Source organism: Eleutherodactylus coqui, chromosome 6, assembly GCF_035609145.1.
Source record: "Eleutherodactylus coqui strain aEleCoq1 chromosome 6, aEleCoq1.hap1, whole genome shotgun sequence".
Taxonomy (NCBI): domain Eukaryota; kingdom Metazoa; phylum Chordata; class Amphibia; order Anura; family Eleutherodactylidae; genus Eleutherodactylus; species Eleutherodactylus coqui.
The window spans coordinates 25,695,467-25,715,378 of record NC_089842.1 but is presented as its reverse complement, the minus strand read 5'-3'; the positions used below and the strand labels follow the sequence as shown (position 1 = coordinate 25,715,378).

General features: G+C 50.8%; 1 protein-coding gene across 1 annotated transcript in view; it reads right to left on the bottom strand.

The window, feature by feature from the left end:
- The window catches only part of LOC136633508 (uncharacterized), a 767,630-nt gene that overhangs the window by 301,405 nt on the left and 446,313 nt on the right, over positions 1-19,912 (bottom strand). The window contains exon 4 of the mRNA XM_066609268.1: positions 8,945-8,989. Coding sequence (XP_066465365.1) covers positions 8,945-8,989 — 45 coding nt within the window. The remainder of the gene's footprint in view (positions 1-8,944; positions 8,990-19,912) is intronic.

Sequence of the window (19,912 nt, the reverse complement as noted above, 5' to 3'; positions counted from 1 at the left end):
TGCCAGTGTGAACTTGTTTCCTGCAGTGTAAAAGAGGTGATCAATCTATATGTCTCCACCTCTCCAAAAGTGCAAAATCGTGAGTAACCACCCTGACGGGTAAAAAACGCCAATATGGGAGGGTATTACTCAGCAATCGTATATAGAGACTGCACGACTCATCATAGGTGTGAGGTGTTGCAATTAGAGATGAGCGAACGTACTCGTCCGAGCTTGATATTCGTGCGAATATTAGGGTGTTCGGGATGCTCGTTACTCGTAACGAGTACCACACGGTGTTCCGGTTACTTTCAGTTTCCTCTCTGAGACGTTAGCGCGCTTTTCTGGCCAATTGAAAGACAGGGAAGGCATTACAACTTCCCCCTGTGACGTTCAAGCCCTATACCACCCCCCTGCTGTGAGTGGCTGGGAAGATCAGATGTCACCCGAGTATAAAAATCGCCCCCCCCCCCCCCCCCGCGCGCGGCTCGCCACACAATGCCTTGTGAGTTAGCTGAGGGACAGTGGTATCGTGCTGGAGCTGCTGTAGGGAGAGCGTTAGGAGTTAGTGTAGGCTTCAAGAACCCCAACGGTCCTTCTTAGGGCCACATCTACGTGTGTGCAGGCTGCTGTTAGCAGTGGAGAAAAATTTTTTTTTTCTCAAAATCGGCAGTGCAGAGCATTGCACCCGGCATTAGGGACAGAAGTGGTGCTTAGGCAGGGAGAGTTTTAGGAGTGAGTGTAGCCTTCAAGAACCTCAACGGTCCTTTCTAGGGCCACATTTAACCGTCTGCAGTACTGTGCTGGCTGCTGTTAGCTGTGTTCCTTTTTTTTTTTTTCTCAAAATCGGCGGTGCAGAGCATTGCACCCTGCATTGATACTACAGGCACAGAATTGTGTAGGCAGGGCCACAACACAGTTATCAGTCATTGAATAGGCACAGTGGGCCTTTCCTTTTAAACAAAAGGGAAAAAAGTATATTTGCCCTGCCTCTGACAGCCGTCAGGGCTCTGGGTACGTGTGTGCTGCGTGGAGAACGTAAAAAAATCAGACGCAACCAGCTACGGTTGAGTGCAGCCTTGCGCCAATTTCTTTCCTGCCTGGGAAATACCTGCTCTGCCACAGTTAGTAACTCTGCAACAGTAAAGTTCTGTGACAGTTTTGCAGGGCCGCAACACAGTTATTAAAATTATTATTCAGTGAATAGACGCAGTGGGCCTATCCTTTTAAACAAAAGGGAAAAAAAGTATATTTGCCCTGCCTCTATCAGTCCTAAGGGCTCTGTGTACGTGTGTGCTGCGTGGAGAACGTTAAAAAATCAGACGCAACCAGCTACGGTTGAGTGCAGCCTTGCGCCAATTTCTTTCCTGCCTGGGAAATCAAATCACTGGTAATACAGCATGCTGAGGGGTAGGGGTAGGCCTAGAGGACGTGGACGCGGCCGAGGACGCGGAGGGCCAAGTGAGGGTGTGGGCACAGGCCGAGCTCCTGATCCAGGTGTGTCGCAGCCGACTGCTGCGCGATTAGGAGAGAGGCACGTTTCTGGCGTCCCCACATTCATCGCCCAATTAATGGGTCCACGCGGGAGACGGTTATTAGAAAATGAGCAGTGTGAGCAGGTCCTGTCCTGGATGGCAGAAAGTGCTTCGAGCAACCTATCGTCCAGCCACAGTTCTGCGCCGTCCACTGCTGCAAATCCGAATCCTCTGTCTGCTGCTCCTCCTTCCTCCCAGCCTCCTCACTCCACTACAATGACACATGCTCAGGAGCGGGAAGACTCCCAGGAACTGTTCTCGGGCCCCTGCTCAGATTGGGCAGCAGTGGTTCCTCTCCCACCAGAGGAGTTTATCGTCACTGATGCCCAACCATTGCAAAGTTCCCAGGGTCCGGGGGATGAGGCTGGGGACTTCCACCAACTGTCTCAAGAACTTTCTGTGGGTGAGAAGGACGATGACGATGAGACACAGTTGTCTTGCAGTGAGGTAGTAGTAAGGGCAGTAAGTCCGAGGGAGGAGCGCACAGAGGATTCGGAGGAAGAGCAGCTGGACGATGAGGTGACTGACCCCACCTGATGTGCAACGCCTACACACGACGGGTCTTCAGAGGGGGAGGCACGGGCAGCAGCAGGGCAGGTTGCAAGAGGCAGTGCGGTGGCCAGGGGTAGAGGCAGGGCCAGACCGAATAATCCACCAACTGTTTCCCAAAGCACACCCTCGCGCCATGCCACCCTGCAGAGGCCGAGGTGCTCTAAGGTCTGGCAGTTTTTCACAGAGACGCCTGACGACCGACGAACAGTGGTGTGCAACCTTTGTCGCGCCAAGATCAGCCGGGGAGCCACCACCAACAGCCTCACCACCACCAGCATGCGCAGACATATGATGGCCAAGCACCCCACAAGGTGGGACGAAGGCCGTTCACCGCCTCCGGTTTGCACCGCTGCCTCTCCCCCTGTGCCCCAACCTGCCACTGAGATACAACCCCCCTCTCAGGACACAGGCACAACCGTCTCATGGCCTGCACCCACACCCTCACCTCCACTGTCCTCGGCCCCATCCACCAATGTCTCGCACCGCACAGTCCAGCCGTCGCTAGCGCAAGTGTTGGAGCGCAAGCGCAAGTACGCCACCACGCACCCGCACGCTCAATCGTTAACCGTCCACATCGCCAAATTTATCAGCCTTGAGATGCTGCCGTATAGGGTTGTGGAAACGGAGGCTTTCAAAGCTATGATGGAGGCGGCGGCCCTGCGCTACTCTGCTCCCAGTCGCCACTACTTTTCCCGATGTGCCGTCCGAGCCCTGCACGACCACGTCTCCCGCAACATTGTACGCGCCCTCACCAATGCGGTTAGTGGCAAGGTCCACTTGACTACGGACACGTGGACAAGCACAGGCGGGCAGGGCCACTACATCTCCTTGACGGCACATTGGGTGAATTTAGTGGAGGCTGGGACAGAGTCAGAGCCTGGGACCGCTCACGTCCTACCCACCCCCAGAATTGCGGGCCCCAGCTCGGTGGTGGTATGTTCGGTGGTGTATGCTTCCTCCACTAAAGCACCCTCCTCCTCCTCCTCCTCCTCCTCCTCAACCTCTGTCTCGCAATCTAGATGTGTCAGCAGCAGCAGGACGTCGCCAGCAGTCGGTGTCGCGCGGCGTGGCAGCACAGCGGTGGGCAAGCGTCAGCAGGCCGTGCTGAAACTACTCAGCTTAGGAGATAGGAGGCACACGGCCCACGAACTGCGGCAGGGTCTGACAGAGCAGACCGACCGTTGGCTTGCGCCGCTGAGCCTCCAACCGGGCATGGTCGTGTGTGACAACGGCCGTAACCTGGTGGCGGCTCTGCAGCTCGGCAGCCACACGCACGTGCCATGCCTGGCCCACGTCTTTAATTTGGTGGTTCAGCGCTTTCTGAAAAGCTACCCACGCTTGTCAGACCTGCTCGTAAAGGTGCGCCGGCTCTGCGCACATTTCCGCAAGTCCCACACGGACGCTGCCACCCTGCGCACCCTGCAACATCGCTTTAATCTGCCAGTGCACCGACTGCTGTGCGACGTGCCCACATGGTGGAACTCTACGCTCCACATGTTGGCCAGGCTCTATGAGCAGCGTAGAGCTATAGTGGAATACCAACTCCAACATGGGCGGCGCAGTGGGAGTCAGCCTCCTCAATTCTTTTCAGAAGAGTGGGCCTGGTTGGCAGACATCTGCCTGGTCCTTCGAAACTTTGAGCAGTCTACCCAGGTGGTGAGCGGCGATGCTGCAATCATTAGCGTCACCATTCCTCTGCTATGCATCTTGAGAAGTTCCCTGCAAACCATAAAGGCAGCCGCTTTGCGCTCGGAAACAGAGCCGGGGGAAGACAGTATGTCGCTGGATAGTCAGAGCACCCTCCTGTCTATATCTCAGCGCATTGAGGAGGAGGAGGAGCATGAGGAGGATGAGGAGGAGGGGGAAGAGACAGCTTGGGCCACTGCTGACGGTACCCATGCTGCTTGCCTGTCATCCTTTCAGCGTGTATGGCCTGAGGAGGAGGAGGAGGAGGAGGAGGAGGAGGATCCTGAAAGTGATCTTCCTAGTGCGGACAGCCATGTGTTGCGTACAGGTACCCTGGCACACATGGCTGACTTCATGTTAGGATGCCTTTCTCGTGACCCTCGCGTTGCACGCATTCTGGCCACTACGGATTACTGGGTGTACACACTGCTCGACCCACGCTATAAGGAGAACCTTCCCACTCTCATTCCCGAAGAGGAAAGGGGTTCGAGAGTGTTGCTATACCACAGGACCCTGGCGGACAAGCTGATGGTAAAATTCCCATCCGACAGCGCTATTGGCAGAAGGCGCAGTTCCGAGGGCCAGGTAGCAGGGGAGGTGCGGAGATCGAGCAGCATGTACAGCCCAGACAGTGCAACAGTCTTTAAGGGCCTGGACAGCTTTATGGCTCCCCACCAAGACTGCATCACCCCTCCCCAGTCAAGGCTGAGTCGGCGGGAGCACTGTAAAAGGATGGTGAGGGAGTACGTAGCCGATCGCACGACCGTCCTCCGTGACGCCTCTGCCCCCTACAACTACTGGGTGTCGAAGCTGGACACGTGGCCTGAACTCGCGCTGTATGCCCTGGAGGTGCTTGCTTGTCCTGCGGCTAGCGTCTTGTCGGAAAGGGTGTTTAGTGCGGCTGGGGGAATCATCACAGATAAGCGTACCTGCCTGTCAACCGACAGTGCCGACAGGCTAACACTCATCAAGATGAACAAAGCCTGGATTTCCCCAGACTTCTCTTCTCCACCAGCGGACAGCAGCGATACGTAAGCAATACGTAGGCTGCACCCGCGGATGGAAGCTACGTTCTCTCTCACCATCCAAAACGGGGACATTTCTGCTTCATCAATCTGTGTCTAATATTCCTCCTCCTCCTCCTTCTCCTCCTCCTGAAACCTCACGTAATCACGCTGAACGGGCAATTTTTCTTAGGGCCACAAGGCTCACTCATCTAATTTTTCTAAACAATTTTTATATGTTTCAATGCTCTTAAAAGCGTTGAAACTTTAACTTGAACCAATTTTTCGTTAAACTGGGCTGCCTCCAGGCCTAGTTACCACTTAAGCCACATTAACCAAAGTGATTAATGGGTTTCACCTGCCCTCTTGGTTGGCCATGGCCAATTTTTTGGATGTACATTAGTACTGTTGACACACCAATTTTTGTGGGCCCTCGCCTACAGTGTAATCAAATGAATTTTTAGCCCACCTGCATTACAGCTGACGTTACATCCGCTGTGTTGGACAATGCCATGGGATATTTCTATGTACCGCCGGTGGCTTCCTGGCACCCACCCATGCTGTGGGTCCACAGGGAATTATAAATGCATCTGTTTCCACTTGTAAAGAACCCCAGTCTGACTGGGGCATGCAGTGTGGGCCGAAGCCCACCTGCATTAAGCACGACATTACTACCTCAGCCGTGTTGGGCAATGCAATGGGATATTTTTGTGTATCGCCGGTGGGTTCCAGGGAGCCACCCATGCTGTCGGTCGACAGGGACTTCACAATAGGGAGTTGTACCTGCCTGTGTCTATGAATTAAAAAGCCCGGTCTGACTGGGGCATGCAGAGACACCTTCACAGAATGAATAGTGTGTGGCACATAGGTTCCCCATTGCTATGCCCACGTGTGCAGCTCCTGATGGCGGTGGCACAGGATTCTATTTATCATTGCTTCTGTACAGCATTGTGGGCTATCGCCCCGCCCCTTTTAAAGAGGATCGCTGCCTAGCCGTGCCAACCCTCTGCAGTGTGTGCCTGCGGTTCCTCCTCATGGCAGACGCACTTCTAAATAGACATGAGGGTGGTGTGGCATGAGGGCAGCTGAAGGCTGCACAGGGACACTTTGGTGTGCGCTGTGGGGGGGGAGGGGGGGGGGGCGGTTGGGCAGCATGTAACCCAGGAGAAGTGGCAGTGGAGTGTCATGCAGGCAGTGATTGTGCTTTGTTGGAGGTAGTGTGGTGCTTAGCAAAGGTATGCCATGCTAATGAGGGCTTTTCAGAAGTAAAAGTTTTTGGGAGGGGGGGGGCCACTCTTGCCGCTATTGTGGCTTAATAGTGGGACCTGTGAACTTGAGATGCAGCCCAACATGTAGCCCCTCGTCTGCCCTATCCGTTGCTGTGTCGTTCCCATCACTTTCTTGAATTGCCCAGATTTTCACACAAGGAAACCTTAGCGAGCATCGGCGAAATACAAAAATGCTCGGGTCGCCCATTGACTTCAATGGGGTTCGTTACTCGAAACGAACCCTCGAGCATCGCGAAAAGTTCGTCCCGAGTAACGAGCACCCGAGCATTTTGGTGCTCGCTCATCTCTAGTTGCAATGCTTAAATAAGGGCATTGGAGGTCTGGTAGATAACCCCCTTTATTTAGGAATATTCAGGACTGGGTATACTGACAAAAGTGTGGGGTCAGCATATAACACGACCTAAAGCGGTTTAACCCCTAGTCTGAGAAGCCAACTCCAAATGGAGATAAGGAAAAGGTTTGAGTGGTGAGTCGAGAATGCCTGCTCAGCACTAGGGATGGCCTTAAATACTTCCCCCTCCTCTTCTCTCCCCTTCCTTCCTCCACCCATTACCCCACCTACTCTCCTCCCCTTCCTGCATGCCCATATTCTCTAATAACTGGCTACCCTAAGCATGATTACGGGCTTCTGGCTCCTTCCCCCTTATTCTGATAGACAGCAGTCTACTATGCTCACGATTTCTTCCTTCTACGCAATATATCTGCTGTCCAGTCTCCTCATGCATTCTGTAGCTTAGATTGAGATACTCCTCTATGCGTTCCACAATGGAGTGACTGGAGTACAACCTCCCCCACCCCATGACCAGACCATATTGGTTTCCCGCAAGCTTCTTGGCTTAGAATGATAGAGTTGGAAGTGCCAACTGTTTAAGCTTGTCCAGATCTTTCAGAATCCTCTCTTCCCTAGAGTTAGCCATCCCTCCTAGCTTTGTGTCGTCGGCAAACATGACCAGTATTTCCTCAATTCCTTCCTCCAGATCATTTATAAAAATGTTGACCAACACTGGGCCCAGGACAGAGCCTTGTGGTACCCCACTATCTTCCACTTGGATGTGCAGCCATTTATGACCACTCTCTGAGTACGATCCCTCAGCCATTTGTGAATCCACCTAGGGCCGGCTCACACGAGCGTGTGATAAAAGACTGCGCTTATAATGCAGTGTTTTACCGCCCTGTGAGCTGGCCTATCGCTACAATTTTTTAATTTCCTATTTGGTCATTTTTCCAATAAGTATAGTATGAGATACTTTGTCAAATGCTTTACTGAAGTCAAGATTTACTATATCCACCGCATTTCCCTGATCACGCCAGCCGACTTGTGGAGTCACATCTGTAGATTTCTATTATATATATTTCTTTGATGATACACAAGAAAACAGAAGATGGTTGTGAATCTTTTATTATCGTTTGAAAGAAACAGACTCCACCCACAGATAGTGACGAGAGAGGAGGGAGAGTACAAATATGGCCGCCTCGCTGAGCTGCAAGGTCCTGGGCTTCTATTGTTTGGGACAATCCTTGGGAAGAATGCATTTTTCCTCCTTCTTATCCTCATACACATAGCCGTCCGTACAGAAGCATCCCTCTTTTACCATTCTACACAAAAAGGAACATACTTCTCCTTCGTTGTAGCAGTTTTTGGAACACGGTTTGCAGATGTCAAATTTCCTTGTCATGTTCGTGGGGCACGGTGCTATAACATGATAATACTGTTAGTGTTGGAGGGGCTGAATAAGTAAACTAATAGAAATATATACAGCAAACAGGATGTGAGAGCCGACAGAGGGCTGAACATTCTAGGAACCATTGGGGTGACATAGTGGCTCAGTAAGTAAGACAGTGACTCATTTTTTAGATAATGGCTCAATAAGTAAGAAATGGTGTCTGGCTATAGAGAGGCTTGCTGGTTATATACCAATAGTGCAGTGAATCAAATACAATGACTCATGTAGTTATGCTGTGACTCAGTGAGTAAGGTCTCATTCACACAGGCATATGCATATTTCGGTTTGTGATCACGCATGGGCCAAAATACACTGAAGTGCTACATTTTCCTGCCCCTCGGCAGTCTTTTTACTTGAGATCCTATTGATTTTATGCATTGCTACACAGCATATATGCAGATTTACATACACACGTTGATTTCGATGGGCTCTTAGGGCGGCTTTACACGGGCGTATTTGTATGCACAATATGCAGAGAATAGAATATAATAATTTTAGGAAGTTCATTCACATTTCTGTATCTTGCATTGCAGTCATGCGAAAAAAATAGGAGGTACTATTTTTCTGCGTATTTGTGTACAAAAGGTCCCCAAAGAAGTTAATGGAGGGTGAAACACTTTGTAATTGTGCAAGAGAAAGAACATAACTGAAACTCATTAGACTAATTGGCCGTTTCAATCAGTGCACCTTTGTTTGCTGAATGAACATGCCTTCCGAGTTGATAAAATACGCCGATGCAGGCGCAAACAAAGCATTGTCTATTCCGTAAATACGCAGAGGCTTGGATGTATGTAAGCAGAGTCTAAGGGCCCACGCACACAGCGCATTTTATGACCATACGTTTTACAGACCGCAGCACTCTTCTGGTCTATTGTCTCAGATGATTGATCCTGCAGATCCTTGATGCCCGTCACTTTAAGAGTCTTGAGCCAAAAGACTCATGTACATAGTCCGAAATCAATCAGGTGAGTGACAGCAAGCCAAAAATGACTTATCTGAATGAATACCTTAGAATCCATTGTTGCCCGGTCACAATTTTTGGCAATTATTCTATGCAGTTAAAAACCTGCATAAAGATGGTTGTGTGAATAAGGCCTAATAGTAATCATAGAATATACAGCATATAAGAAAGTGTAGCGAGGGGACAGGCGGAGTGTATTCTGTATTGTACTCACCAGGTCTTGGATTGGAATGTACGCTGATCAGTATGAAGGCCGCACCTGCAAAGCACAAATCACAGGAATCAGAGGCCCGGATCCTCCGTGGACACGTGATAAATGTCGTCTTGTTCTGTACAGATAAGTACTTAGAGCTGCACAGACACTGGTAACGTGTTATGGTATAGTTTCACCTTGGGCGGTCTCTTCTGTTGGCGACCTCCACCATGTGGTGTACAATCATAGCAATCAGGGTCTGACTATGAGCGCCATTTAATATGATGCCCAGATAAAGTGGCATAAATTGGGCAAATAATGGCAAAAGGTTTTCTAAATAACAATCCTGTGCTGCCACCACCGTACACCGCAGGATAATATACTGTAAGCGCCAAAGTAGCAGTGCCATACCATACCGAAATATTGTGCTCAAATAATCCCACAATATGGTGACCAAACAGCTACATTCATACAATCACCTGATAGGGTTCTATTCACATCTGTATCGAAGTCCCCATTCTGAGCCTCCAGTGCAGATTCGGCATGAGATGCCGGACATAAAAGTTGTGGACGTAGAACCGGTAAAAATGCCGGATGGCTACAGGAACCGAATGGACCCCATTATAGTCAATGGGATCTGTTCGGTACAGTTTGGTTCTGTTATGAGATGGATCCGTTCATCCAGGGGATTCCGTTTTCCTGTTCCTATTACAGAATCCCCAGCACTGATGTGAATTCAGCCTATCAGCTCCATACGTGCCATAACTAATGACAGTGATGTACAATTAAAGGGGTTCTATCATTACTACAGAAAGATTTCCAGACAAGGTTGAAAAGGGCAAACTATGTAACTTGCCGAAACGCGTTGCATATTTGAATAAAGTAGAACTATATGGACCGCAGAGTCTATTACTAATCCTTGGGATCCAGGACTGCGGGGACTTTTTCAACTTTTTGTCTGCTACTTTGTATAACAGCCCGAGGGAGGGCTGCATCCCAGAGACGACTCAGGAACCCAGGGTGGTATTCCAGGCGACCATGGACATCGGGGTGCCAGTGGGTTCTCAGGTTTGAGAGTCCCAACTGAGCACCAGGTGAGTTAGTTTTAATTAGAGATGAGCGAACGCGTTCGTCCGAGCTTGATATTCGTGCGAATATTAGGGTGTTCGGGATGTTCGTTATTCGTAACGAACACCATGCGGTGTTCTGGTTACTTTCACTTCCTTCCCTGAGACGTTAGCGCGCTTTTCTGGCCAATTGAAAGACAGGGAAGGCATTACAACTTCCCCCTGCAACGTTTAAGCCCTATACCACCCCCCTGCTGTGAGTGGCTGGCGAGATCAGGTGTTCGCCTAATATAAAAGTCGGCCCCTCCCGCGGTTCGGCTCAGATGCCTGGTGAGTTAGATGAGGGACAGTGCTGTTTATACCGGAGCTGCTGTAGGGAAAGAATTGGTAGTTAGTGTAGGCTTCAAGACCCCCCAAAGGTCCTTATTAGGGCCACTGATAGCTGTGTGTTGGCTGCTGTTAGCAGTGGGATTTTTTTTTTTCTCAAAATCGCCTCTGCAGACCGTTGCACCTGGCATTAGGGACAGAAGTGCTGCATAGGCAGGGAGAGTGTTAGGAGTGAGTGTAGCCTTCAAGAACCTCAACGGTCCTTTCTAGGGCCATATTTATCCGTGTGCAGTACTGTCCAGGCTGCTGTTAGCTGTGCTGCATTTTTTTTGGGCTTCTCAAAATCGCCTCTGCAGAGCATTCCACCCTCCATTGATACTACAGGGAAAGAATTGTATAGGCAGGGCCACAACACAGTTATTATTCATAGAATATACGCAGTGCTGCCTGTTGGTGGAAAAACAAGTGAAAACAAATCTATTTGTCCAGCCTCTGTCCGTCCTTACGGGCGGTGGACACGTGTGAGCTGCGTGAAAAACATTGCTAAATCATACGCACCCAGCTACGCTTTACTGCTGGCTTCGCCATTTGCTTTCCTTAATTGGGAAAAAAATACCTGCTCTGCCAGAGTTATAATAACTCTGCTACCCTCACGTTCTGTGACACATAAGCAGGGACACAGCACAGTTATTAAACTTCTCATGTTCATTGAATATACGCAGTGCTGCCTGTTGGTGGGAAAAAACTGAAAACAAATCTATTTGTCCAGCCTCTGTCCGTCCTTACGCCTGTGGAGACGTGTGAGCTGCGTGAAAAACATTGCTAAATCATACGCACCCAGCTACGCTTTACTGCTGGCTTCGCCATTTGCTTTCCTTAATTGGAAAAAAAATACCTGCTCTGCCAGAGTTATAATAACTCTGCTACCCTCACGTTCTGTGACACATAAGCAGGGACACAGCACAGTTATTAAACTTCTCATGTTCATTGAATATACGCAGTGCTGCCTTTTGGTGGGAAAAAACTGAAAACAAATCTATTTGTCCAGCCTCTGTCCGTCCTTACGCCTGTGGAGACGTGTGAGCTGCGTGAAAAACATTGCTAAATCATACGCACCCAGCTACGCTTTACTGCTGGCTTCGCCATTTGCTTTCCTTAATTGGGAAAAAAATACCTGCTCTCCAAGAGTTATAATAACTCTGCTACCCTCACGTTCTGTGACACATAAGCAGGGACACAGCACAGTTATTAAACTTAGATAATTCATTCACTAGAGGCAGTGGGGCCTTTCGTTTTCCAAAAAGGGCAAAAATTATATTTGGCCTGCAGTCTTGCGCCAATTTATTTCCTGCCTGTGAAATCAAATCACTGGTAATACAGCATGCTGAGGGGTAGGGGTAGGCCTAGAGGACGTGGACGCGGCCGAGGACGCGGAGGGCCAAGTCAGGGTGTGGGCACAGGCCAAGCTCCTGATCCAGGTGTGTCGCAGCCGACTACTGCGCGATTAGGAGAGAGGCACGTTTCTGGCGTCCCCACATTCATCGCCCAATTAATGGGTCCACGCGGGAGACGGTTATTAGAAAATGAGCAGTGTGAGCAGGTCCTGTCCTGGATGGCAGAAAGTGCTTCGAGCAACCTATCGTCTACCCGCAGTTCTGCGCCGTCCACTGCTGCCAATCCGAATCCTCTGTCTGCTGCTCCTCCTTCCTCCCAGCCTCCTCACTCCACTACAATAGCACTCCCAGGAACTGTTCTCGGGCCCCTGCTTAGATTGGGCAGCAGCGGTTCCTCTCCCACCAGAGGAGTTTATCGTCACTGATGCCCAACCTTTTCGAAAGTTCCCGGGGTCCGGGGGAAGAGGCTGGGGACTTCCGCCAACTGTCTCAACAACTTTCTGTGGGTCAGGAGGACGATGACGATCAGACACAGTTGTCTTGCAGTGAGGTAGTAGTAAGGGCAGTAAGTCCCAGGGAGCAGCGCACAGAGGATTCGGAGGAAGAGCAGCAGGACGATGAGGTGACTGACCCCACCTGGTGTGCAACGCTTACTCAGGAGGACAGGTCTTCAGAGGGGGAGTCAAGGGCATCAGCAGGGCAGGTTGCAAGAGGCAGTGCGGTGTCCAGGGCCAGGGGTAGAGGCAGGGCCAGACCGAATAATCCACCAAGTGTTTCCCAAAGCGCCCCCTCGCGCCATGCCACCCTGCGGAGGCCGAGGTGCTCTAAGGTCTGGCAGTTTTTCACAGAGACGCCTGACGACCGACGAACAGTGGTGTGCAACCTTTGTCGCGCAAAGCTCAGCCGGGGAGCCAACACCAACAGCCTCACCACCACCACCATGCGCAGACATATGATGGCCAAGCACCCCGCAAGGTGGGACAAAGGCCGTTCACCGCCTCCGGTTTGCACCCCTGCCTCTCCCCCTGTGCCCCAACCTGCCACTGAGATGCAACCCCCCTCTCAGGACACAGGCACTACCGCCTCATGGCCTGCACCCACACCCTCATCTCCGCTGTCCTCGGCCCCATCCAGCAGTGTAGTTCAGCGCACCGTTCAGCCGTCGCTTGCGCAAGTGTTCGAGCGCAAGCGCAAGTACGCCGCCACGCACCCGCACGCTCAAACGTTAACCGTCCGCATCGCAAAATTCATCAGCCTTGAGATGCTGCCGTATAGGGTTGTGGAAACGGAGTCCTTCAAAAGTATCATGGAGGCGGCGGCCCCGCGCTACTCAGTTCCCAGTCGCCACTACTTTTCCCGATGTGCCGTCCCAGCCCTGCACGACCACGTCTCCCGCAACATTGTGCGCGCCCTCACCAACGCGGTTACTGCCACGGTCCACTTAACTACGGACACGTGGACAAGCACAGGCGGGCAGGGCCACTACATCTCCCTGACGGCACATTGGGTGAATTTAGTGGAGGCTGGGACAGAGTCAGAGCCTGGGACCGCTCACGTCCTACCCACCCCCAGAATTGCGGGCCCCAGCTCGGTGCTGGTATCTGCGGAGGTGTATGCTTCCTCCACTAAAGCACCCTCCTCCTCCTCCTCCTCCTCTGTCTCACAATCAAGATGTGTTAGCAGCAGCATGTCGCCAGCAGTCGGTGTAGCGCGGTGTGGCAGCACAGCGGTGGGCAAGCGTCAGCAGGCCGTGCTGAAACTACTCAGCTTAGGCGATAAGAGGCACACGGCCCACGAACTGCTGCAGGGTCTGACACAGCAGACCGACCGCTGGCTTGCGCCGCTGAGCCTCCAACCGGGCATGGTCGTGTGTGACAACGGCCGTAACCTGGTGGCGGCTCTGCAGCTCGGCAGCCTCACGCACGTGCCATGCCTGGCCCACGTCTTTAATTTGGTGGTTCAGCGCTTTCTGAAAAGCTACCCACGCTTGTCAGACCTGCTCGTAAAGGCGCGCCGGCTCTGCGCACATTTCCGCAAGTCCCACACGGACGCTGCCACCCTGCGCACCCTGCAACATCACTTTAAGCTGCCAGTGCACCGACTGCTGTGCGACGTGCCCACACGGTGGAACTCTACGCTCCACATGTTGGCCAGGCTCTATGAACAGCGTAGAGCTATAGTCGAATACCAACTCCAACATGGGCGGCGCAGTGGGAGTCAGCCTCCTCAATTCCTTTCAGAAGAGTGGGCCTGGTTGGCAGACATCTGCCATGTCCTTGGTAATTTTGAGGAGTCTACCCATGTGGTGAGCGGCGATGCTACAATCATTAGCGTCACCATTCCTCTGCTATGCATCTTGAGAAATTCCCTGCAAACCATAAAGGCAGCTGCTTTGCGCTCGGAAACGGGGGCGGGGGAAGACAGTATGCCGCTGGATAGTCAGGGCACCCTCCTGTCTATTTCTCAGCGCGTACAGGAGGAGGAGGAGGAGCATGAGGAGGATGAGGAGGAGGGGGAAGAGACAGCTTGGGCCGCTGCTAACGGTACACCGGCTGATTGCCTGTCATCCTTTCAGCGTGTATGGCCTGAGGAGGAGGAGGAGGAGGAGGAGGAGGATCCTGAAAGTGATCTTCCTAGTGAAGACAGCCATGTGTTGCGTACAGGTACCCTGGCACACATGGCTGACTTCATGTTAGGATGCCTTTCTCGTGACCCTCGCGTTGCACGCATTCTGGCCACTACGGATTACTGGGTGTACACACTGCTCGATCCACGGTATAAGGAGAACCTGCCCACTCTGATTCCCGAAGAGGAAAGGGGTTCGAGAGTGTTGCTATACCACAGGACCCTTGCGGACAAGCTGATGGTAAAATTCCCAGCCGACAGCGCTAGTGGCAGAAGGCGCAGTTCCGAGGGCCATGTTGCAGGGGATGTGCGTAGATCGAGCAGCATGTACATCCCAGGCAGTGCAACAGTCTTTAAGGGCCTGGCCAGCTTTATGGCTCCCCACCAAGACTGTGTCACCGCTCCCCAGTCACGGCTGAGTCGGCGGGAGCACTGCAAAAGGATGGTGAGGGAGTACGTAGCGGATCGCACGACCATCCTTGGTGACGCCTCTGCCCCCTACAACTACTGGGTGTCGAAGCTGGACACGTGGCCTGAACTAGCCCTGTATGCCCTTGAGGTGCTTGCTTGTCCTGCGGCTAGCGTGTTGTCGGAGAGGGTGTTTAGTGCGGCTGGGGGAATCATCACAGATAAGCGTAGCCGCTTGTCAACCAACAGTGCCGACAGGCTAACACTCATCAAGATGAACAAAGGCTGGATTTCCCCAGACTTCTGTTCTCCACCAGCGGACAGCAGCGATACGTAAGCAATACGTAGGCTGCACCCGCGGATGGAAGCTACGTTCTCTCTCACCATCCAAAACGGGGACATTTCTGCTTCATCAATCTGTGTCTAATATTCCTCCTCCTCCTCCTCCTGCTCCTCCTCCTGAAACCTCACGTAATCACGCTGAACGGGCAATTTTTCTTAGGGCCACAAGGCTCACTCAAATAATTTTTCAGAACAATTTTTATAAGTTTCAATGCGCTTAAAAGCATTGGAACTTTAACTTGAACCAATTTTTCGTTACACTGGGCTGCCTCCAGGCCTAGTTACCACTTAAGCCACATTAACCAAAGCGATTAATGGGTTTCACCTGCCCTCTTGGCTGGCCATGGCCAATTTTTGGGATGTACATTAGTACTGTTGATACAGCAATTTTTGTGGGCCCTCGCCTACAGTGTAATCAAATTAATTTTTAGCCCACCTGCATTACAGCTGACGTTACCTCAGCTGTGTTGGGCAATGCAATGGGATATTTCTATGTACCGCCGGTGGCTTCCTGGCACCCACCCAGGCAGTGGGTCCACAGGGAGTTAAACCTACATGTGTCCACTTGTAAAGAACCCCAGTCTGACTGGGGCATGCAGTGTGGGCCGAAACCCACCTGCATTAAGCCTTTCCAGTCCACTGTGTGACCTGTGAAGACATTAGGGTTTAAGGCTGTACAGCTCCGTTGTTGGTAGACGTCCGTCGGGGTTCTCTTACTGTATATTGCCAGCCTCTCTGCTGTCGGAGCCTATCCTACGTGTCAGCTCATGCAGTACTGGCTTTAGCCAGCATATAGCGCCGTTGTATAACGGCAGAAAAAGAGTAAGCCCCCTAGGAAAACCATATACAAATTGGATTGGAAAGGGTTAAGCACAACATTACTACCTCAGCTGTGTTGGGCAATGCAATGGGATATTTCTATGTACCGCCGGTGGCTTCCTGGCACCCACCCATGCTGTAGGTGCACACGGAGTTTTTACTACATCTGTACACTTATAAAGAACCCCAGTCAGACTGGGGCATGCAGTGTGGGCCGAAGCCCACCTGCATTAAGCACGACATTACTACCTCAGCTGTGTTGGGCAATGCAATGGGATATTTCTGTGTACCGCCGGTGGGTTCCAGGGAGCCACCCATGCTGTGGGTCGACAGGGACTTCACAATAGGGAGTTGTACCTGCCTGTGTCTATGAATTAAAAAGCCCGGTCTGACTGGGGCATGCAGACACCTTGACAGAATGAATAGTGTGTGGCACATAGGTTCCCCATTGCTATGCCCACGTGTGCAGCTCCTGATGGCGGTGGCACAGGATTCTATTTCTCATTGCTTCTGTACAGCATTGTGGGCTATCGCCCCGCCCCTTTTAAAGAGGGTCGCTGCCTAGCCGTGCCAACCTCTGCAGTGTGTGCCTGCGGTCCCTCGTCATGGCAGACGCAATTCTAAATAGACATGAGCGTGGTGTGGCATGAGGGCAGCTGAAGGCTGCGCAGGGACACTTTGGTGTGCGCTGTGGGGGGGAGGGGGGGCGGTTGGGCAGCATGTAACCCAGGAGAAGTGTCAGCGGAGTGTCATGCAGGCAGTGATTGTGCTTTGTTGGAGGTAGTGTGGTGCTTAGCAAAGGTATGCCATGCTAATGAGGGCTTTTCAGAAGTAAAAGTTGTTGGGAGGGGGGGGGCCCACTCTTGCCGGTATTGTGGCTTAATAGTGGGACCTGGGAACTTGAGATGCAGCCCAACATGTAGCCCCTCGCCTGCCCTATCCGTCACTGTGTCATTCCCATCACTTTCCTGAATTGCCCAGATTTTCACACATGAAAACCTTAGCGAGCATCGGCGAAATACAAAAATGTTCTGGTCGCCCATTGACTTCAATGGGGTTCGTTGTTCGAAACGAACCCTCGAGCATCACGGGAAGTTCGTTACGAATAACGAACACCCGAACATTTTGGTGTTCGCTCATCTCTAGTTTTAATATTCCCCTATATTTAAATCCTTGAGAAAGAATGAGGCGCTGATACCAAGCTTTATCTGAAGCTCTCCAAGGGTGATACAGTCATTCATGAAGATAATATATTTTCATACTCACCCCTCCACTCCCCCGAATTGTGGTGTTTTTCTTTAGCAAAACTATAGGGCTTTTTTTTTTTTTAACAGCAGTGCAGTGTGTAGGACAGGATCCATCTGCCTCGGTGATGGGACTCACGGAGCCTAATCACAACCGCTGCAGCCCTGATATCACCCCGCCAGAATAAACCCACTCGGTATATATTATATTGATGACACAGAGAGAAAACAGCTCAGAGGTCACATGACATCCAGAAAAGTCACATAGATTATCCAGAAATGTTCTGAAAAGAGGGAATCCGCTCTAAACATGAAGGAATACTCACTCAGCGACAGCAGCAGCAGCACAGAGACCGGTCTCATGGTCAGTTCGGGGGTTTCACCTTCGTCCTAAATGAAAAAATACAGCATTTGCAAGATCTTTGCTTACTGCCAGTGATGGAGATCTGTCCTCATCCTGACACATGTGCAGTGTTGTTACAGTGTATCAGAACTCTCTAGTATGACAAGTGACGGATACAAACTACTGTGCAGTAATCTGTCTGCGTTAGAGGAGCTGTAGGTGAGTAGCAGGTACCTACCTGTGTGATGTCTCAGCTGTGGTCTTCTGCTGGTGCAGGGATGTGCAGGGTTATATAGGGCTCTGTGGGTGCGGGCAGCTGAAATATCTTTTTATCAATTAATATCTCTGGTACAAAATAATTACGGGCTCTGGTTCATAAAGGTAATTGGCTCTAATAAAGCTCTATTTAGGTCCTGGTTACGTCATGTCAGGCGCTATTTCTTCCATATAGTAAAGATAACGCTATTAATAGAAGAAGAAAACTCATTGCAGTAATTAAAGGGGTTGTCCCGCGAAACAAAGTGGGGTTATACACTTCTGTATGGCCATATTAATGCACTTTGTAATGTACATCGTGCATTAATTATGAGCCATACAGAAGTTATCAGAAGTTATTCACTTACCTGTTCCGTTGCTAGCGTCCCCGTCTCCATGGTGCTGTCTAATTTTCAGCGTCTAATTGCCGGATTAGACGCGCTTGCGCAGTCCGGTCTTCTTCTTTTCTGAATGGGGCCACTCGTGCCGGAGAGCGGCTACTTGTAGCTCCACCCCGTCACGTGCCGATTCCAGCCAATCAGGAGGCTGGAATCGGCAATGGACCGCACAGAAGACCTGCGGTCCACCGAGGGAGAAGATCTCGGCGGCCATCTTCACCAGGTAAGTAAGAAGTCACCGGAGCGCGGGGATTCAGGTAAGCACTGTGCGGTTTTCTTTTTTAACCCCTGCATCGGGTTTGTCTCGCGCCGAAAGGGGGGGCTATTGAAAAAAAAAAAAAAAACGTTTCGGCGCGGAACAACCCCTTTAATGGTTGCTGATTATCCTCAGGGCAGAGATGATACAATGTGACACATGGTTTCAAAGTAGATTAAGGCTCCAGGGGTAAATAGCACTCTTACATTTACAGACTGTATTATCAGCATCCATGTCACCTCTCCTGGAATATCCTGGACCCTCCCGATATAAAGCAGAGACCTCCTGCACTCCCCACAGAAGGAGTTGGTGTCACGGTGCGTCGCAGCAGCCATCTCCACTCAACTAATATGGTAACTGTGCCATATAACTCATATATTGTGGAGTAAATCCACCTGCAGTCTCTATATCACAGTGACACCGAGGAGTGATACATCTGATGTATCTATAGACTATCAGTTGGCTTAGTCTACACTAACAATTGCACCAAACTTTTGGCACAATTTTTGGCATATACTGTTGCATATTGGCCACGCTGCTTTTCCAAAAACAAATGTCCATGCCCTTTGGTTGTATTTGGCATAAAAAGTATCCAAAAGTATCAAACATAGAATAAATGTGGGAGTTGTACTACAGCTGGAGAGGCACAAGGTGGGGGCGCTACTATATGGCCATTATAGATTTGAAGATCCCCTTGGCAGCTTGTATCCCCCTCTGCTGTTACTATAGGGCACTGCGCTCCAGGCTGGGACTCTCCAGTTATTGCAGAACCACAGCCCGCAACATTCCTGCGCCGGGCTGTCAGGGCGGGACTCTTTATATGCAGATTTCTTTTCATATATTAGGAAGCTTCTCGTTGCTTTCCTATTATATAAGGAGATGATTTCAGGTTTCACAGGTTGGAGGAATTACAAGAAACCTAACACAAAATAATACTCTGAGCCGACATTGTCCGAATGTAAGGGGTAACTCCAAAAAGGGCTTATAAACCGTACAATAATCGCCCTGTGCCTTACATGCAACAACACTGCCACCTTGTCTAACCGCTTAGAGCAGGACCATCTCTATTTTCCTGCGTATTTGTGCACGAAGTGTCCCATAGAAGTCTGTCGGAGGTGCATAGATACGCACTCAATATGCACGCAATTCCGCAGAAAAAAGAACACATCTGGACCTTATTAGTAAGGGGCTTATCACACATGCATGTCAACTGGGCCATTAATTAACCCCATTAATGATACAAGTAATATGGTGAAGAGAGTTCAGCTAGCACAATGTTTCCCAGTCCTTAGGGTGCATTCACACGAGCGTAGGCGTATTTACATTCGCACATCCGCAGCGTATAATCGTCGGAAAGAACGTTTTTCGGCGTTCATGACCAGAGCTAGAAAGCGTATTATCGTTTGTTCCTACTTTGCAAACTATCTTTTCGGCCATCGAATATGCGCTGGCGCGTATTTCGGTCGCGTATGTTCCGTTTTTTTTCGGGTTGCTGTTTTTACGTGCCATAA